Source organism: Spermophilus citellus, assembly GCF_964194105.1.
Source record: "Spermophilus citellus genome assembly, chromosome: 1".
NCBI classification, from domain to species: Eukaryota; Metazoa; Chordata; class Mammalia; order Rodentia; family Sciuridae; genus Spermophilus; species Spermophilus citellus.
The window spans coordinates 244,194,420-244,214,346 of NC_138182.1; the positions used below are offsets into that span (position 1 = coordinate 244,194,420).

Here is a 19,927-nt window from a genome sequence, read left to right on the forward strand (position 1 = left end):
CACTGCCGTCATTTGGGGCCCAACATAGTAAGATGATCACCAGCACTGCTGGCTTCTGTCCACTAGATGCCAGCAGCACCCTCCTACTCCTGACAATCAAAATTACCTCCAGGAAGTCTAAGAGTGGAGATTGAGAGGCCAAATCACAGTTAAGGACTGGTGAGAATGATAAACAGACACCAACTCTCCACCTCAGCTGTGGCCAGGAGGCAGGAAGCGATAAGGATTGGGGGAGCCAGAGACTGTGTGCCCTTCTAAAGCAGCCAGTCCCTATTCACCTGGAGATCCAGAATGACAAATCCTGACTTTTTTAAAGATTCACAGCTAACTCAAAGTTAAAACATAATGCATCCAGAGCCTCACATGCATCAGCTACAGCAGGCTTCCACGCACTTTCTGCAAGGGCCAGATGGTGAGCATCACAGGCTCTGCAGGCACAAGTCTCATTTGCCTTGACAGGGAGAAGCAGCCACAGATGATGAATGGACAATGAGTAAGGCTGGGTTCCAATGAAGCTTTATTTATGTGCACTGAAACTTAAATTTCGTATGTTTTCACTTCATGAAACATTCTTTGATTTTGTTTTCAACTGTCTAAAATGCCAGTACCATTATCAGCTGATAGTCCCACCAAAACAAGGCCAGGATTTGGCTCAAGGGCCATGGTTTGAGACCCCCTGGGCAGTAGTGTGCCCGAAAAGCATCCTGGAAAGGAGGACAGGTCAGCCCTGGGTGGCCAGACACCCCAGCACACAGGGAGGAACAGCAGGCCTCAGAGGGGCCTATGCTTGGGCTCCTTTCTCAACTCTTCCCCTCCTGCCTCTTCCAAAAGCCCCACACAGTATCTCCACTTTGCTGCCTGCAGGACCAGAAGGAAGGCTTCATTGTAAAAAAGTAAATAAATAAATAACACAGATTGGTTTCTTTGAATTTTCTTGACTTTTTTTTCTATTATTGTAAAAAAGAGGACACCATTGGGCACCAACCCAATTGTTTTGCAGGGTTTCCAGAGTCCTAGAAAACTCTTTTAAGAAGGATTTTGTCTGTTTTTAATGACTTTGCTAAAACGCAAGTCTCCTTGTTTGTGTCCTCACAATGCCTCTTTGACAGAAAACACAGATGGCCTTTCTCTAATCACAGAAGCAGCCCAGGATTCTGGGAGTGGGGAGACTTGGGGACTTGATCTAGAAGAAGAAGCCACCAGTGGTTTCTGAGCTTGGAGGCCTGGCCCTGAGTCTGCGCTGGAGAGCTGAGTGAGCAGCCCCCTGGACTGGCTTCAGTGAGGCCACCTTGGGTCTACCTAGAGCAAAGCAGAGAGCCTCAGCTCCCTACCCCTGGAAGGCAACGAAAGTAAACAGGGCAGATGATAGAGGGAGGCTGATGGGAATGGAGAGGAAAGAAAAGAAAAAAGAAAAAACAACAAGAAAATAAAGAGGAAGAGTTGAAATGATGCTCTGGGAGTAGGGGGAAGAAGCAAAAGACAGGAGGCCAGAAGTGAGAAAAGGGAAGAAGAAATGAAACAGAGGAAGGGCTGGGCGGCATCTGTAAACTACCAAGTCAGCCTCAGTGACTAAGAAGGTGCGGGCAGAAAGCAATATTTTCATCTTGGAATCCAGTCACTGGAGCCATTTGGGATCCTTCTTACTCCCTAGCCATCAAATTATTGAATGTTCAGATTCAAAAGCCTCATCAGGTGCATGCCTGTAAACCCAGTGGCTTGGGAGGCTAAGAAAGGAGGTTCACAAGTTCAAAGCCAACTTCAGCAACGGCGAGGCACTAAGCAACTCAGTGAGACCCTGTGTCTAAACAAAAGACAAAATAGGGCTGGGGATAAGGCTCAGTGGTCGAGTGCCTCTGAGTTCAATCCCCAGTATTTATAAAAAAAAAAAAAAAAAAGCCTCATCAGATATAAGACAGACAAGATGGTGAGGTTCGAGGCTCTCCACCCCCACACACCTCCCACAGGATCTCACTGAGTTGTTTAGGGCCTTGTTAAATTGCTGAGTCTGACTTTGAACCACAATCTTCCTACCTCAGCCTCCTGAGCCACTGGGATTACAGGCGTGCAGGTAACCCTTTTGTTTGGCTTCTTTCTCCTCCCAGGCTTGAAAGCAGGATGAAGGGGTAAGGGGGTGAGCTAGAGGCCAACGGTCTCATGCCCCAATGCCTGCTTCATGCTTCTCTCACTCACAGGTTTACCAGCAGTCACTGTTCTGAAAACTAGGCCTGAAAAGCCCTGGGACTGGGTCTGCAACCACCTTAGACCTCATGAGGATTCTCATTTGAACATAATGAGGAGGGAGACAGGGTTGGGAGAGCAACCACACCTTCCTGTGCCCATGGTAAGAATGCAACTGAGGACAGTAGCAGGTGACTCCACAGGGACAGGAGGAGATACAGGCACAAACATAAAACCAGCAACAAAACCATGGCTAGAAAAACACATGATCCCAGAGGATTCCACTGAGTGGCTACCCTACCCCCTTGTGTTCCATTTGAGAGTGTTCCATTGAACATTCTCAGCATCACTCCCGGAGAGGACCTGGAAGGTCAAAGTCCCAACTGTGACCGAATTACAAACCTAGAGGAACTCAGAAGTCACCATATTGGCCCACCAGATTTGAAATGTCGTGCACTAGCAATTAATTTTAGTTATAGGAAAGTAAAGCAATATTTTTGCACCTAAGTTGGAAGCCTGTGAAGTTCATATCTGCAACACAAGTACTAACTTCTAGAAGTCTCTTTGAAAAAATACTATCAGCCTTTCTGGCTGAAAATGCTGGGTTCATGGCCCTTTAGGCTTCTCAGTCATTTCCTGGCCATCCCTGTATCCCAGGCTACATGCCCTTTTCCCCCACCATGCAGGCCACAGTCTCAGCAAGGAATCCCGAATCAGCACTTTCACCAAAGGCTGCACTAATTGTCATGAGCTCTGTGCTTCGCTGGAGCAAGGGAGAAGTCCTTGTGATGGAATTGCATTGCATGTCCCAAGGTCTTGCTCAGCCCCTGCTGGGAAGAGGACTTTCAAGGGTGTGCTCAGTAAGCATTCCTGGGCTCTGAACCAGTGTGAAGGGTCATCATCCCTATACAAAAACCACTCAATATGTATTGATAGGAAAGGTAGCAGAATACAACAATTACTAATAGGGCATTATGTAAAATTGTGGATGTATAACCAAAGTGATTCTGCAATCTGCCTTTGGGGTAAAATTGGGGGTTCATAACCCACTTCAATCTAATGTATGAAATATGATATGTCAAGAGCTTTGTAATGTTGTGAACAACCAATAAAAAATAAATAAATAAAATAAATAAAAAATTAAAAAAAAAAACACTCAATGTTGGGTGCCTTTTTACTTTCAGGCATGGGAGCAAGATGGAATGGCAGTAGAAGCTGGAAAATGGCCTGTAGGCTGGGACAGGACTTCTGCTCCTTTGCTCCAGCAAAGGTAAAGGGCTCAGGATATGGTTTGGTGACAGAGTGCTTGCCTAGCAAGTTGAGGCCATGGGTTCAATAAAATAACCAATACAAAAAAAAAAAAAAAAAACAGGGTGAAAAGTTCTGGGTGGGATGTTGCTATACACACTTGAAATTTAGCAAGGACTATGAGGAGGCTCAGGCACACCATTAGAAAATTCTACTCCCATTTCTAGGCCTCTGTGTTGAGAAGAGTAAGATATTAGGGCTACATGGGAAGAATAGAACACAGGTTCCCACCAGACCACCAAGCACCAACCAAAAACAATCTTCTGGCACAGTCCCTCTGGGAACTATAAGGGATAGCCCTATAGCAAAGGCTATGACCATGACTCAATTCCTAGGGAGACCAGATGTCCACCTAAGAAGTCTTTTGAGTTCAGAACCTGGGTCTTCATTTTTAGTCAATGTGTCAAGGAGTCCTTCAGTGGAGCTTATTACCTGAACAAAAGAAAATAACTTCTTTTCCTCTACAAAGCACTCAGGCCTACCATGTCTCTTCTTCTCCCCAGCACAAGTTCACACCTGTGCCAGGCAAGCCCAACTATTAGCTCAGGGCAGGGGGAATTTCTTCAATCCAGGCAGAATGCGGAAGGGGCCAAAGAAGCGCTTCTTGCCAAGTCTTGATATCTTCTCTAGGCCAGGTCATCCACACTGAGATTGAGGGTCTCCTACCATGGTGGCCTTTAGACTTCTGTCTTGGTTTCATGCACAAGAAATTCTCTGGTTGTTACTGAATTTTTCAAATATGGATTTAATGCTCCTTCCTTATAGAAATAGTCTGGTCCTAAACTTTCACCAGAAGAGAGAAGTTGCTCTTCAACTTCTGAAGAGTTATCTTCTGACATTTCTGAGAGTTGGGATTTTCTGGAAGGAATCTCAGTTAAAACCTGTGAACTCTTTTCTGGAGGACAGTCAGGCCTGTTGGGGGAGGTTACATACTCATTCTTTTCTCCTCCCCAAATGTTTTCCTGGCCCTTTTCAGCTTCTTCTATGGACACCTCTTCCAAAAAATTCTCAAAGTTCACCACCAACTTGTCAATGAGGTCACTGGGAACACAATATGATTTTAGGATGCTATCTTCTGTGTTCACAGAGTCATCAAATTCCTTAAGATTTGGCTTATTCTGGAAAAGAAAAAGGGACATACCCCTCATTGAACTTGGGTCACCAAAGTCCCAACCCCTCAAACAGCATTCCACCTTCCTCCCTGGCTCAGAAGTGATGGCCAACCATGTGAGCTTGGCAAGAGTGAAGCAACAGCTCCTGAGAAATAGCACCTTGTTTTCAAAGAATTCTTCCAGAGAGCTCAAGGCTATTTTCCACACAATGTTCACAAAATCCCAGGCAAGATGGGAGTACCAAATTTAGAACTTTTGGAGATGGAAAAACTATATCCCTGACAGTCCTGCCCAATACCACCAGAAAAATCAAAGGTGGTCTCACTGCAGGGATGTGTCCTTGTCATCTTGTATCCCCAGGATCTCGCCCAGGCCTGATACACAGTAGGCGATTAATCAGTGCTTGCTGAGAGCTGACTTGCAGATTATTCAAAAAGCACTTCAGTCATCAGACCACACTGCCTATGAATTCATTTATTCTCTAGATAACTTTCAATAAGTAGAAAAGTGAAGAGGGTGACTTAAGACTGAAGAGGGAGAAAATAGAAATTCATTTTCACCAAAAATGCCCATGCCACAGAAGAATTCTGAGATGAAATAAGGGCTAATATTTGTAATGCCTGTAACAAGGAAAAACTGGTAATAGTCTTTCCACAATAAAGTTTTAAAGGTTATTATATTTGATGGGGCCTATTCCTACTTAAGCAAGAAATCATACCTTAGAAATTTCATAACAATTTTCAATATAAAAACTTAGAAACAAGAGGGTTTCTACTTAAAGAAAGTATACTAGAAAACTCTAACCCCCAATTACATAAAGTGACTCTAATTTTCTCAGTCTGAGAAAAATGATTTGAGGCAGCCTTTGGATCGCCATGATTGTCACATCCCCTCAGGGTCTCTAGGTGGTCCCTAGATTAATTTGTTCTTGTCTGCTTTTTAAATGACCTCAAATCTTATAGCGAAGCTACTTCCTACTCCTCCCTCTCCTCCCCCTACTTTTTTCTCTTTCTTTAGTTCTCTCTCTCTCTCTCTCTCTCTCTCTCTCTCTCTCTCTTTCATTAGACTATCAAGTCATTGAGGATAGGGTTGGGGTCTTTCTTCAGCACCAAGCTTTACAAGACCAGCCCCATGCTGAGAACACACTGGATCCTTGCTAATAAGTCCTTTCCTCTTGTGCAGAGTACAAGGTCAAAGTCATTCCAGGAAGGCTGATTCCATCTGCCCTACCAGATGTTCCCTGGAACTTTCCAACCCTGAGTTCTCTCTATATGAACCCTAAATAAAAGCCTAGCTCACGACTTCCCCACAGCTCCACTCATCTGGTCACTTCCCACACCAGCCCACAATGACATCCTGAACAGAAACAGTGGTGTTTGTTTACCTTGCAGTCATTTCTGAGCCAGGAGGCTATACTACTTTCAGCAGGGTTGGGGACAATGGGCCAACAGAGGTGAGTCAACTTGCTAATGAGAGATAAGAAAAAAGAAAAGAAAAACCAAACAGGAGGTAAGTTCACAAAGTGTCTTGCAGGTGCTGCATGGCTGAGGCAGAACAGTGAGGTTTGCTAAAGAGTACTGCATGCTCCCCACTAACTAACTAAGGGCAAGCTGCTGGTCTCCTGGCAGAGATGGGGAAAGTGAATTAGTTTGGGGAGGGAAGTTGTAAACTATCTATGAAATGTGATGGGAGGAGACCACTCCCCTTGTAAAGCTGTTCCTTTTTTCCTTTCTCTCCCACCCCTGAGTCTTTACACCTGTACTGATGCTGAAAACTGCACCATCACAGTCACTCCTTTGAGTTATTCCCTTGGAAAGGCAACACTTTTAAGCTATTACTTTAGTGGATTTCAATTTGCAGCACCATTGCAAATGCAAAAAGAGCTCATTGCAAATGCAAATTATTGGGCTTCATTCCAGAACCCAGAATCAGAAACCCTTGGGGCAGGGCTCAATTCTGATGGAGGCTAAAAATTGAGAAAAATTAGTCAAGTGTATAATGTACAAACAGTTTGTGGATGATTTGGACACAATCTATGGTTGATAACTGAGGTTGATATTAGCTTAATTATTAACTAAACACAGCTGCTTGACCTACAAGTGTCCAATGTGGAGAGAGAGCTCTACTAAGAACGACCTTCAGGGAAGCATGAGGCTCACTGTGAGGAGAAACACAAGATCCTGAAGACAGGCTTCCTTCTCCACACTAGACAGGGTAAGAAGGACAAATGTCCCTGCAGCCAGCTCTTCAACACTGTACCACAAGCAAGGAACAAAATTGTAGTGTCATACAACTGGTCAATGTTCTAATCCCAGAAGTACAAAACTCCCTGCTCTGCCTCTTGCCATTGTCGGGGTCCCTCTAGCAACTCTAGTCTCAAATGGAAGAGCAGCCAACACTCCCTGCCTCAGAAAGACCTTAATCTAGTGTGTGGAGCTGTGCAGGTGTGAAAGTCCTCCTGATTGGTCACAATTCTTATGAACCACAGAAAGTGACCCTTAATGATCTCAATAAATATCTACCAATATCTTCATGGTGGCCTCTTGTATCATGTGCCCATGATGTCTTCCACCCTTTTCCATCCCTAGGTTTTAAAGCACCTACTGTTATGTATAAACTCACGTTGCTTTTTTGAGACCAGAGGCCACAGTCAGGACCGTGAATATAAGAAGTCCTCCTCCAACCAGAGAAGTTATAAGGACAATCTCAAAGACACCTTTGGGGAAAGGAGAAGAAAAGTCTTTTGCAAGCCAAGTTCTTCACTTTCTTGACAAAAATCAAAGATTAACTTTTTCTTCTAGTAGCTCATCAACATTTCTTATTAGTTTTCTTTCAAATAAATTCAATTTCTTTCTATTAAAAAAAACCCCTGAGATTCATGGTTCCCCACCTAGCTGTCTCCTCCCTGCTAATGTGACAGATGTTATGACATTGTATTTGATAGACATTGAGCTTACCAAAGCCATCATCCAACTTCATTCACTCAACAAATATTTACAAACACCATTGTGAGTAATAAAACAAACACAATAAGCAAGAAATAGAAGATGCCTCCTCACAGGGAGTCTATGTTCCCATACCTGGATTAAGACAATAAATATCAAGATTGATTCAGATAAAACAGAATAATAGAGTAACTAGGATAAGGTGGAAAGCAGGATAGAAACATCAGATAGGGTGACCAAGGAAGAAGCCACATGTGAGCTGACCTTAACAATGAGAGGGACCTGCCATGCGAAAGTATAGAGAAACGCATTCCTGGGAGGAGCAAAAGCTTTGAAGCAGGAACAAATCAGAGAACACAGAAGCAGAAGTGACAGAAAGTGAGATCAGCAAGGGACAGATGATGAGGGACCCTGAAAGCCATGGGGAGGAGTTTGGATTTCATTTAAAATAGAAGGGCAGGAGCTGGGGTTGTGGCTCAGTAGTAGAGTGCTTGCCTGGCATGTATGAGGCACTGGGTTTAATCCTCAGCACCACATAAAAATAAAATAAATATATTGTGTTCACCTAAAACTAAAAAAATAAATAAATATTAAAAAAAATACAAGAGCAGGAGCTGGTGGGTTTTAAGCAGGGACTGTAAACCTGGGAACTATGGCTGCTGTGTAGAGAATAGATTGTAGAGGGTCAAAGATGGAAGTGGGGTGCTTTATAATCCACAGACTAAGGAACTTCTAGGCTTCAAGACAGAATCTTGCCTTCAGTTTGAACCTTGGAGAAAATTCCATGAGCAGATACAATTTTGTGCCTAGTATTTTGAAAATACAACATGGGTTTTTAAATGCTCTTATGCAGCAATATCAAGAAGAGTTCCAAGAAGGCAAAGTTCGTCCATGAAACAGAACATGTTTTCTTTGTAAAGAACACATGCTACATTTTCTAGAATCCTATTTTATCTTCTAAGAATGTAAACAACAAGAGACTTCCAAAAAAACTTCAAGTAGACAATTTTTAGCTTACACTAATTATTGCAAAACTTTGTAAGATTTCTCATTTTTAATCTAAAAGATTGTTCATTCCTTAAAGTTTTAATATGTTCTTAAAAATCTAATCTGTGTCACTCAAGGACTTGGTGAAATTAACAGTTCATTCTTCTCCTTCATCTCCCTCCTTACTTTGTCTCCTCCCTGTCCCTCTTGAACATCTGCATTAATAAGCCATCACATGAAGATACATTATTTGTTATATTTATTAAATTCTTCTTCTCTATTTTAGATGTAAAATCTGGTAAGGTGAGCAAATTATATACTTTCTTGCTCAAAAAATTTCACAAAGGCTAAAAATAAATTCTTTCTTGTGAGTCAGTGGTTCTTAATCAACCAAGGTTTTCTCTCCAAAGCCCTACTGTGCAGTAACTTCTCACATTCAGAAACTGATGACCATGACTTTGAGCACAGGCTTGTCATAGGATCTGGTATGATGCTCAGAGTGAAGTTGGTATTAAATTTATCACTTCTCCTGGAGGTGATCGGGGCTGCCCATGGGAAGGAACAAGATAACTGGTCTTTCTAAATTCAACTCTCAATTTGCCTGCCCCCCACCTCTCTCTTGACCTATATGCCTGCCAAGAAGGCAAATGAACCAGAGAACAGATGGTTCTTCTCACTTAGGTACTGTCCTTTCATCTGACTTCCCTTCCCTTTGGAAAATGCTACTTCTAAATAACCTACCATAAATGCCAAGAAGGATACTCACTGAGGGACGATGTCCTGAAGTTTATCTCCGTCCCATTTTTCCCCCCAGCTCTGGTGCTTGCCATGACACGAACAGTATAAGAGGTCTTTCGTGTCAGAGATTCCAGGTCATATTGCTGGATGCTGGAGCTGACTGTCTTGGCTAAAGGAAAAATACAGAAATCAAGTACCACTGTCAAGTGGACTGAAAATTTCATTTTAGTAGCACCAAAATAAGAGCATTGGAACCCATACTTCCATCACTTATTCCAACCCCTATCCACGACCTGCTTAAAATTAGCCTGTCAACATGGACCAAAGACCTAAATATAAGAGCTAAAACTATAAAAACTCTTAAAAAACAACATAAGGTAAATCTTCATGACCTTGAATTTCACAATGCTTTCTCAAATATGATGCCAAAAGCACAAGCAACAAAAGAAAAAATAGATTAAACATAACTTCATTAAAGTTAAAAGGTCTTGTTCATCAAAAGACATACCAAAAGAATAAAAGACAACTCACAAAACTGGAGAAAATATTTGCAAATCATATGTTTAATAAGAAGTTTATATCCATAACTATAAAAAATTTTTATAACAGCAACAAAAAAACAATCTGATTTTAAAATCGACAACAAGATTAAAGATAGATTTCTCTGAAGAAGATATACAAATGGCAGACAACTACATGAACAGACTGTAACAGTAGAGATTAGAGAAATGTAAATAAGTGAGAAAACACTTCATACCCACTATGATAGCCATAATAGTTCTGGGTTGTTGTTTTTTTTTTTTTTTTTTGTAATGATAAGTAAGAAGCGTTGGCAAAGATGCAGAGAAACCCTATACATTTCTGGTGGGAATGTAATCACTGTGAAATATGGTGTGGTGGGGGCTGGGGCTGGGGCTGGGGCTTAGCGGTAGAGTGCTCACCTAGCACAGGCAAGGTACTGGGTTCAATACTCAGCACCATATTAAAAACATAAATAAATAAAATAAAGGTATTATGTCCAACTACAACTAAAAAAAATATTTAAAAAATGATTTGGTGGTGTCTCAATAAGCTAAAGCACCATGTGATTCAGCAGTTCCATTCTGAGGTATATACCCAAAAGAACTCAAAGCAAAAACCCAGATATTTGCACATCAATATTCATAGAAGCATTATTCATAGGATCTATAGGTCAAACAACCCAAAGCCTCATAAAACAATGAATGTGTAAACAAAACATCAAATAACCATACAATGAAATATTATTCCATCATAAAAAGGCCCTAAGGATTCATTAATGCTATAACATAGAAGTTTGAAAGATGCATATTGTATGACTTTATTTATTTATTTATTTTTATTTTTCATCATTTTGCAGTACTTAGGATTGAACCCAGGGCATTGTGCATGCTTTGCAACTACACTCCAGCCCTAATTATATTTATATGAGATGTTCCTTAACAGGCAATACATAGAAACATAAAGCAGCTTGGTGAATTCCAGAGGCTATAAGAAGTAGGGGATAGGAAATGACTGATTAAAGGATACAGAGTTTCTATTTGAATGAGAATAGAAAAGTTCTGGAAATAGGGGTGATGGTTTCATAATATTGCAAATATTATTAATGCTAATAAATTGTACAACTTGTTTAAAAGGGTAAATTTTATTGTGTATTATACCTTATCCTAGACAGGAATCCAAGCATATCCCAAAATTTAAGATATCAGGAGATACTGTAGACTCAAGAAAAAAGCACAGCATAGTGGTGGGCAGTAGAAGTCATGGTAAAGAACCTTGAAAGTAAGTGCCTTCAAAACAGGGCATGTCCCTCTGACATGTTCTTTTTTTTTCCTTTTTGTTCGTGAGTTATAATCATATATAACAGTGGGATTCATTGTTGCCTATTCATACATACACACAATATAACAATATAACTTGATCCAATTCATTCTCCAGTCTCTCCCTTATCCTCCCTTCCTCCCACCCCTGGTCTCCTTCCTCTATTCTACTGGTCCAATGCCATTCTTTAAGCCAGGCACACCTCTCCCAGGAATAAATGATCAGGGGGTAAAATCACTCAAAGCCTGTTCAAGATAATTATATCAAATTTCTGCCATTCCTATAGACCTCTTAGGTAAGTCATTTCACTCTTATTTAACCTCCAAACTCAAGAGGGACCCAGTTTTCAGCAAAGCTCAAAGGAGCTAAGTGATTCATGCAAGGTTTCTGATTACAACCATAGGAGCTACCCCTCCAAGTCTATCCACATCATCTATCTGAGGAGTTATGTTTCTTCAACTTGGTCATGAGCATACTTACAGAATTCTTTTCCACCTTCAGCTTGGTAAAATATGGTGTAGTTGCTGATAAAACCTCCTCTCTTACTCTTGGGAATCTCTTTCCATGTAATTGTAACTGTGTTCACACCAATATTTTCTGCCTTGATTTCAGGACCGTTCTCTGGAGCTTGAGAGGACAGAAAGATAAATGACCAAATGGAAACACATCCCAGCAGATCCTTTCCCCACAGAAGTCTTGTCCCTACTCAAACCAAAACCACAGTCCTTGAAGTGGAGAATGGAGGTTGAGGAGGGAACTGATGAGTTACCCTATTTGGAAGGATTGTTTTCTACAATCATGCATCTTAAATAATAAGAAAAGTTGCATCAAAGACCAGAGGGAAAAATACTTTATTTATATACCCCTATCTCCAGTGAGGCACCCAGTTCTTTCATTTATATGTGTTAAGTGTAGCTATTTTCAAGTAGTTGAACACTGCCTCCACAGGCTACCTTTGCATATATAGCAGGAGTTATTTTCTAATGCTGAATCTGGAATATGTTAACTTCCACAGAGGTAAAAATAAATCTGATCAATTTGCCACTAAAGCACTTATTACATTAAAAAAATTAAGGGGAATGAAGGGAAGGTAGGGGAATGGGAATAGGAAAGATAGTACAATGAATCAGATATTACTATCCTAAATGTGTATATGATTATACAATCAGAAGAATGAGATGTTATACTCCATATAGGTATAATATGTGAAAATACATTCTACTATCATGTATAACTAGTGAGAAAAAATTGAAAAATAATTTTAACATGTTTAACTTGTGATGAACTCTATAGGGTCCCTGAGTTGGTCTTCATTATTATTTCTAGTTGTAGCTCCATTTGCACTAAATTTTTTGGTGACTTTGGGAAAGTTGTTTCACCTCTCTGAGTCTCAGTTTTCCACTTTTGAAGTGAGAGAACTGAACTTGATGATCTTCAATGTCTACCCCACCTATAAAATCTAGTGACTCTATAACCTGACCCCAATATATCCAACACAGAGATGACTACATGATGGAAGTCCTGCACAATTGGATCTTCAGGCAACCATGAATGAGCTATAGACATTCACATCATTCTCTGAATATTGGACAGTCCCCATGGTTTCCCTTCACCCACAGGGCCTTGTTCATACATACCACATTCTTTAGCATACACCTGGATGGAATATGGTTCTCCCACTAGGTCTTGGAACAGTGGATACACAGAGATGTTATAGAGGTGAAAAGGTTTTAATTTATCTATATAAAAAAGGAAAGAAAGAGAAAAAACTAAGCTAGTTGTAGAGTATGGCAGAGTAGAAGGAATGCTTCATGTCTAAGACCATAACTTGGAAGATATTTCAATGTTCCAAGGGAAGATACTTCATTTCTCTACAATTTCCTTGATGATCTCTAATATGTATTTTTGTTCTAAGAATTTCTAATTAATTCTTAGAATTAAACGCTGTACCACTCTGATAAAATTACAAAACCACCCAAGTAAGATATACAGTCCCTTCTCCATTACTGATTTTATTATATGATTTGGGGCAGTGCAGAATAAAATTTAATCCTTTTGGCAATAGCACATCACCCTGGAGAACTGAGATACCATGAATTCTGGCTCCTCTGCCTGCCTGCATTCCTACATGAGTATAATTTTTTTTGGTACTAGGGTTTGAACCCAGGGTCATTTAACCACTCAGTCACATCCCCAGTACCCCCTTTTAAAATTTTTCATCTTGAGACAGGGTCTTACTAAATTGCTTAAGGCCTCCCTAAGTTGCTGAGGCTGGCTTTGAACTTGTGATCCTCCTGTCCCAGCTTCCCAGGCTGCTAGAATTCAGGCATGCACCACCACACCTGACTAGTATAATTCTTAGTATAGGTGCCATTACTAATGAAGGCCACTAAGCATTCAGAAATGGCTAGAGTGATAAGCTAAAGCCTCACTTATACATCTTGCATAGGGCAGGGACTTTCTTGAAAATCAGCAATTCCCTATATCAGTCACCTGAGAAAGGGACCTTAACCAGGTCCTTAACCAGGCAGCCAAAACAGAAGGGAGTATCCTAAGTAGGACAGATAGTATCCAAACTGTGGTGTTATCCTCAAGATGATCAAGATATCTGGGTGTTAGGATAGTGTTTTCATCTGTGCCTGGATACAGGGAAAGGCTCCATGTTCTGAGACCCACAGTTTTCTGTGCCAGCGATACTTGGGAAATGCCAAACAGTGTGACACTTCAGTAAGCTTGCACAAGCTTGTCAAATGCTACTAACTACATTTACAGTTTTGAAGCCAAAGTTAAAAATTTAAAAGCTGATTAAAATGAAACCAAATCCTGCACAGAGGGAACTTGAAGGTTTGGCACCAGCTACCTTGTGGAATTGTCCAGTTCCTGGCCTCAGACACAGATTCCCAGGAGATGTCAGAGGGCTCCGAGTCCAAATCTGGGAACCACTCAACCATCCATGTGTCCACCACTGGATTGGAGCTTTGCCATTCCACCACCAGCAGGTCCTGGGCAAAGTAGGTCTGCATGGCCTCAATGCACTGAAATGCTGAAAGACGACACAAAAACTGCTTCACAGCTGCTTGACCCAACGCCCCAACCACTTGGCATCCAATTATTGCCCAAATTGTGAAAGAAGGTCAAAGTTCAGGACTTCCACTACAGCCTCCCCAGATGGTGCTATTTCTGTATTCTTTTTCTTTATCCAATACCTTTTATGACTAAATACCTTCTTATCTGCTTTTATCCCCCCTAAATTGACCTGTTTCTAAAATAGATCTCAATAGAGAGTTATTATCTAAAGAGATCAACCTTCCATAGATGTTTCTGCAAGTTAAAAGAAAAGCAAACCTGAGACAAAGAATGGATCTCTTAGGTGGTGTGTATATTTTAGAGTCTTGTTCTTGTAAGCCACAGTTTATGGGTCCTTTTCCCAAACTGGACCTTTATGAGATATTCCAGCTGTTAGTCCTAAAAGTAAGGCCAGGTAATTTGTTTACCTGTAATGGTAGCTTTGAGAAAGGACAGCTAAGGTATAAAGAACATGTGAAACTGAAGTAGGGGCCATGGAACAGCAAGAAGCACAGAGCCTAGGTATCAAGTCACCTAGTCCCAGAGCTCCTGCTGTTTACTCCCTGACTCCTCCTGCTCAGGGCTTGAAGCATTCTCAGCTACTCCAGGCTGAAGCTCATTGCTGGAGCATTGGAAATCTTATCTTTTAGACTCTCTCAGATTCATTCTTATTGTTTGTGTGTTTTGCTTGATTGGGATAATTCTGAAATATATACTCTAGAGTCACCCTGCAGGATTCGGAGGGACCATCTTCCTCAGGACTTTTATTTCAGATTGCACCCACCGATTATGGGTTGCATGTGTCCTTATAAGAAAAGAGGAATTTGGACCCAGAAAAAGAGACACAGGAGGCAGGACACAGGCAGAGATTGGAGTTACTGGAGTCAGTGGAGATTCCATAAGCTGAGAAATACCTGGTGCTACTGGAAGCTGGAAGATGGGAGGAAGGATCCTCCTCTGAAAGGTTTGGAGGAAGCATGGCTCAGCTAACACCTTTAGACTTCTAGCCACCAGAACTATGAGACAATAAATTTCTCTTGTTTTAAGGCTCATGGTTTGTGATATTTTGTGACAGCAGTCACGGGACACTGAAAAGCACCCTTGGCTCAGTCTTGTCCCCTACCTGGCCTGTTTCCCTTGTTTGCAGTTCTGATCTTTCCAGAGACATTTTTCTTAATAAATGATTTGCCCACAGATCCTGACCTGAAAATGAGCGAGCACTGGTTGAAAAAACCACACTCCTTCTGCTCACCAAACCAGGAGTTATGAGAAATAGGAGGAGCCAGGTCTAAAGTGCCCAGTGTGCTAACAAGATTGAGGAGATCATGAGAGGCAGGGAAAGAGTTCCAAGAAGCCATGTGGCAATTATAAAAGAGGAAAGGCCTTGCCTTACTGGGGGATTTTCAAAAAGAATTTTCCAAATCATTCTACTGAATATAGACTAATTGCTGGTCCTTCCATCATTCAACAAGAACTTTTTGAGCAATTATTCTAAATACAACACATTTTCCACAGTGGTAGGAAACACAGCTCCTCCCTAGGAAAGGGGGAAAGCGCTTGACTACAAACACCATTAATTTCTTAATGAAGACAAACACACTGGATCCAACAAATTCTCAGTTACTGTTTCCCCTTTGCCAGCTCTCATGGCCCAACCTGATCTCTACTCCAGCATAGTTCCCTTCTCCTTCTCAGGTCCCTCACCTCACAGTGGCTGTGCTTTTTCACACCCTGCCTCAGAACACTGTTCAACTGCCTGCTGGCTGAAGTCTCATTAAAAACTCCCATGTTTAGGCAGAAGGAGCCTGAAGATTTATCTATTCCAATCTTATTCTAAAGATGAGAACATGGGTACCCACAGAGGTAAGTAACCAGCCCAGCATCACACAGCATCTGTGACCAGAATTAACACCACGTTCAAGACTCTAGATAAAGTATATTGTACCATTTTGGTTCATCTAGACTTGGGCTGGAATCTCATCTGAGAGTCCATGGACAAGTTACTAAACTTTCCTGGATATCTGCATCATCTTGAAAGTGGATCTAACAGCATCTATATCATGGGTCATTTCAAAGTTAAAATGAGGTAATAGAAGGTATCTCAGCATAATGCCTGACACATACAAGTGGACAATATGTAAAAATTATACTTTAAAAAAATTATAACAATTCTCCAGTTATCTCTACTTTATTAAATAAAATTATGAAGACCATTACTTTTTCTTTGTTCTTTTTTTTTTTTTTTTTTTTTGGTACTAGGGATTGAATCCAGGGGAGCTTTACCACTGAGTTATATCCCCAACCCTTTTTATTTATTTCTTCTTTCTTTAATTTTTAAAAGGAATACAAACATTTTTTATTTTTATTCAAATAATAAGCAATGTCTCCCCCATATATTCTTTTTTTATTTGTTCTTTTTAGATATATATGAAAGTATAGTGTATTTTGATGTATTATAAATACATGGCCAGCCCTTTTTATTTATTGCTCATTTTGACACAAGGTCTCACCAACTTGCTCAGGGCCTTGCCACAGTACTTTCTTATATGTCTAGTACAGGAGTCTGTAAGCTTCCTCTGTAAAGAACCAGAAAATAAATATTTTAAGCTTTGCAGGCTAAATGGTCTCTATCACAACTACTTTGCCACTGTTGCACAAAAGAAGACATAAACAATATGTAAACAAACAGGTGTGGTGGTGTTTCAATAAAACTTGACAAAAACAGGTGTCAGACCAGGTTTGGACACAAGTCGGCCAACACCTCTATTCGAGGACCATTATAATCGATGTTTCTAACATAAAGATAGAGAAAACCTATGTGAATTTAGCATAATTTTAGCTAAAGTATATTTTATAGCATTTTTAAATTGACAATTCATGTCTAATAGAAATTCAATTAACCAGAATTTTTATGACAATAATAATTAACACTAAGACAAAGATTTTCACATACAGAATCTCATTTAATCTTCACAACAGTTCTATTAAGTTTGTGTTATTATGTAATAGCTCCATTTTACAAGGAGCCTAGATCTAGAGAGATGGGGTAACTTGCCCAAGGTTCATGGTATCGTGTGCAAGTGCACAGATTTGAACTCAGAGCTTGTTGGACTGTAGGGCCTTTGTCACTATTCCTTACTCTGGGGCCATACTAGGGAACTGAGATTACTATTTATCAAAATGCATACAAACAAAGCATGCATATTCCAAGGACAAAATGCATTTCTCAGAAACTTCATCATGAGAGTACCAGACAGGTAGGAACTAGAAAGTCAGGAACCAAGGACCACAGGGAATGCCTTTAAATACTAAAATAATATCAAGATTTTGCTCAAAACACAAAATACAAATTTCCAGGAGTTCTAAAATGATGGGAGTCTAAAGCTGGTTAGATAAATGCCTGAGCCAGTCTGGGGCAAACAAAGAGAGAGAGTGGCAAATGGGAGAGAACATTCTCTAACAATGGTGCTGACAAATCCCCACTGAGAGCATTCTCTATGCTAACTGCTTTGTGCTTCTATAGGAATTGAAATTAGATTTTTAAAAAGAAAAGGGAAAGAAGAAAAGGAAGAAAGGAAGAAGAAAGGGAAAACAGAAATTCTACCCATTGGACATGCATCTTATTGAAGGAGTAAATGAGAAAATATATGGAATGAAGGATAGTACTAGTTTAATAGAGAAAAATAAATCAGAGGAAAGGAAATCTATTGCTTGCAATTCTTCAATAAGAATCAAAAAGACATTTTAATCCAAAACAGGATGTAAAATATAAGTTTTCCTGGAAGCAGTAAGATCTTCAAAGCTTCTTTTTTTTTTGATTTTTTTTATTGGTTGTTCACAACATTACAAAGCTCTTGACATATCATATTTCATACATTAGATTGAAGTGGGTTATGAACCCCCAATTTTACCCCAAATGCAGATTGCAGAATCACGTCAGTTACACATCCACAATTTTACATAATGCCCTATTAGTAATTGTTGTATTCTGCTACCTTTCCTATCCCCTACTATCCCCCCTCCCCTCCCCTCCCAACTTCTCTCTCTACCCCATCTACTGTAATTCATTTCTCTCCTTGTTTATTTTCCCATTCCCCTCACAACCTCTTATATGTAATTTTGTATAGCAATGAGGGTCTCCCTCCATTTCCATGCAATTTCCCTTTTCTCTCCCTTTCCCTCCCATCTCATGTCTCTGTTTGATGTTAATCTTTTCTTCCTGCTCTTCCTCCCTGCTCTGTTCATAGTTGCTCTCATTATATCAAAGAAGACATTTGGTATTTGTTTTTTAGGGATTGGCTAGCTTCACTAAGCATAATCTGCTCTAGTGCCATCCATTTCCCTGCAAATTCTATGATTTTGTCATTTTTTATTACTGCATAGTACTCCATTGTGTATAGATGCCACATTTTTTTTATGCATTCATCTATTGAAGGGCATCTGGGTTGGTTCCACAGTCTAGCTATTGTGAATTGTGCTGCTATGAACATCGATGTGGCAGTATCCCTGTAGCATGCTCTTTTAAGGTCTTCAGGGAATAGTCCGAGAAGGGCAATAGCAGGGTCAAATGGTGGTTCCATTCCCAGCTTTCCCAGGAATCTCCAAACTGCTTTCCAAATTGGCTGCACCAATTTGCAGTCCCACCAGCAATGTACAAGTGTACCCTTTTCTCCACATCCTCGCCAGCACTTGTTGTTGTTTGACTTCATAGTGGCTGCCAATCTTACTGGAGTGAGATGCTATCTTAGGGTGGTTTTGATATGCATTTCTCTGACTGCTAGAGATGGTGAGCATTTTTTCATGTACTTGTTGATTGATTGTATATCCTCCTCTGAGAATTGTCTGTTCAGGTCCTTGGCCCATTTGTTGATTGGGTTATTTGTTATCTTATTGTCTAATTTTTCGAGTTCTTTGTATACTCTGGATATTAGGGCTCTATCTGAAGTGTGAGGAATAAAAATTTGTTCCCAGGATGTAGGCTCCCTATTTACCTCTCTTATTGTTTCTCTTGCTGAGAAAAAACTTTTAAGTTTAATTAAGTCCCATTTGTTGATTCTTGTTATTAACTCTTGTGCTATGGGTGTCCTATTAAGGAATTTGGAGCCCGACCCCACAATATGTAGATCGGAGCCAACTTTTTCTTCTATCAGATGCAGAGTCTCTGATTTGATATCAAGCTCCTTGATCCATTTTGAGTTAACTTTTGTGCATGGCGAGAGAAAGGGATTCAGTTTCATTTTGTTGCATATGGATTTCCAGTTTTCCCAGCACCATTTGTTGAAGATGCTATCCTTCCTCCATTGCATGCTTTTAGCCCCTTTATCAAATATAAGATAGTTGTAACTTTGTGGATTAGTCTCTGTGTCCTCTATTCTATACCATTGGTCCACCTGCCTGTTTTGGTACCAGTACCATGCTGTTTTTGTCACTATTGCTCTGTAATATAGTTTGAAATCTGGTATCGCTATACCGCCTGATTCACACTTCCTGCTTAGAATTGCTTTTGCTATTCTGGGTCTTTTATTTTTCCATATGAATTTCATGATTGCTTTATCTATTTCTACAAGAAATGCCATTGGGATTTTGATTGGCATTGCATTAAACCTATAGAGAACTTTTGGTAATATCGCCATTTTGATAATGTTAGTTCTGCCTATCCATGAACAGGGTATATTTTTCCATCTTCTAAGATCTTCTTCTACTTCTCTCTTTAGGGTTCTGTAGTTTTCATTGTATAAATCTTTCACCTCTTTT

The 19,927-nt window shown here is 40.3% G+C and overlaps 1 protein-coding gene across 1 annotated transcript in view; it reads right to left on the bottom strand.

Annotated features, from left to right (window-relative positions):
• Nucleotides 1–4,163: 4,163 nt before the first annotated feature.
• Nucleotides 4,164–19,927, bottom strand: part of IL31RA (interleukin 31 receptor A) — a gene marked incomplete at both ends in the record, with an annotated part of 46,511 nt that continues 30,747 nt past the window's right edge. Inside the window, 9 exon segments of the mRNA XM_081279003.1 lie at nucleotides 4,164–4,604; nucleotides 5,983–6,064; nucleotides 7,221–7,314; nucleotides 9,297–9,437; nucleotides 11,588–11,734; nucleotides 12,745–12,846; nucleotides 13,968–14,150; nucleotides 15,297–15,308; nucleotides 15,311–15,376. Coding sequence (XP_081135129.1) covers nucleotides 4,164–4,604; nucleotides 5,983–6,064; nucleotides 7,221–7,314; nucleotides 9,297–9,437; nucleotides 11,588–11,734; nucleotides 12,745–12,846; nucleotides 13,968–14,150; nucleotides 15,297–15,308; nucleotides 15,311–15,376 — 1,268 coding nt within the window.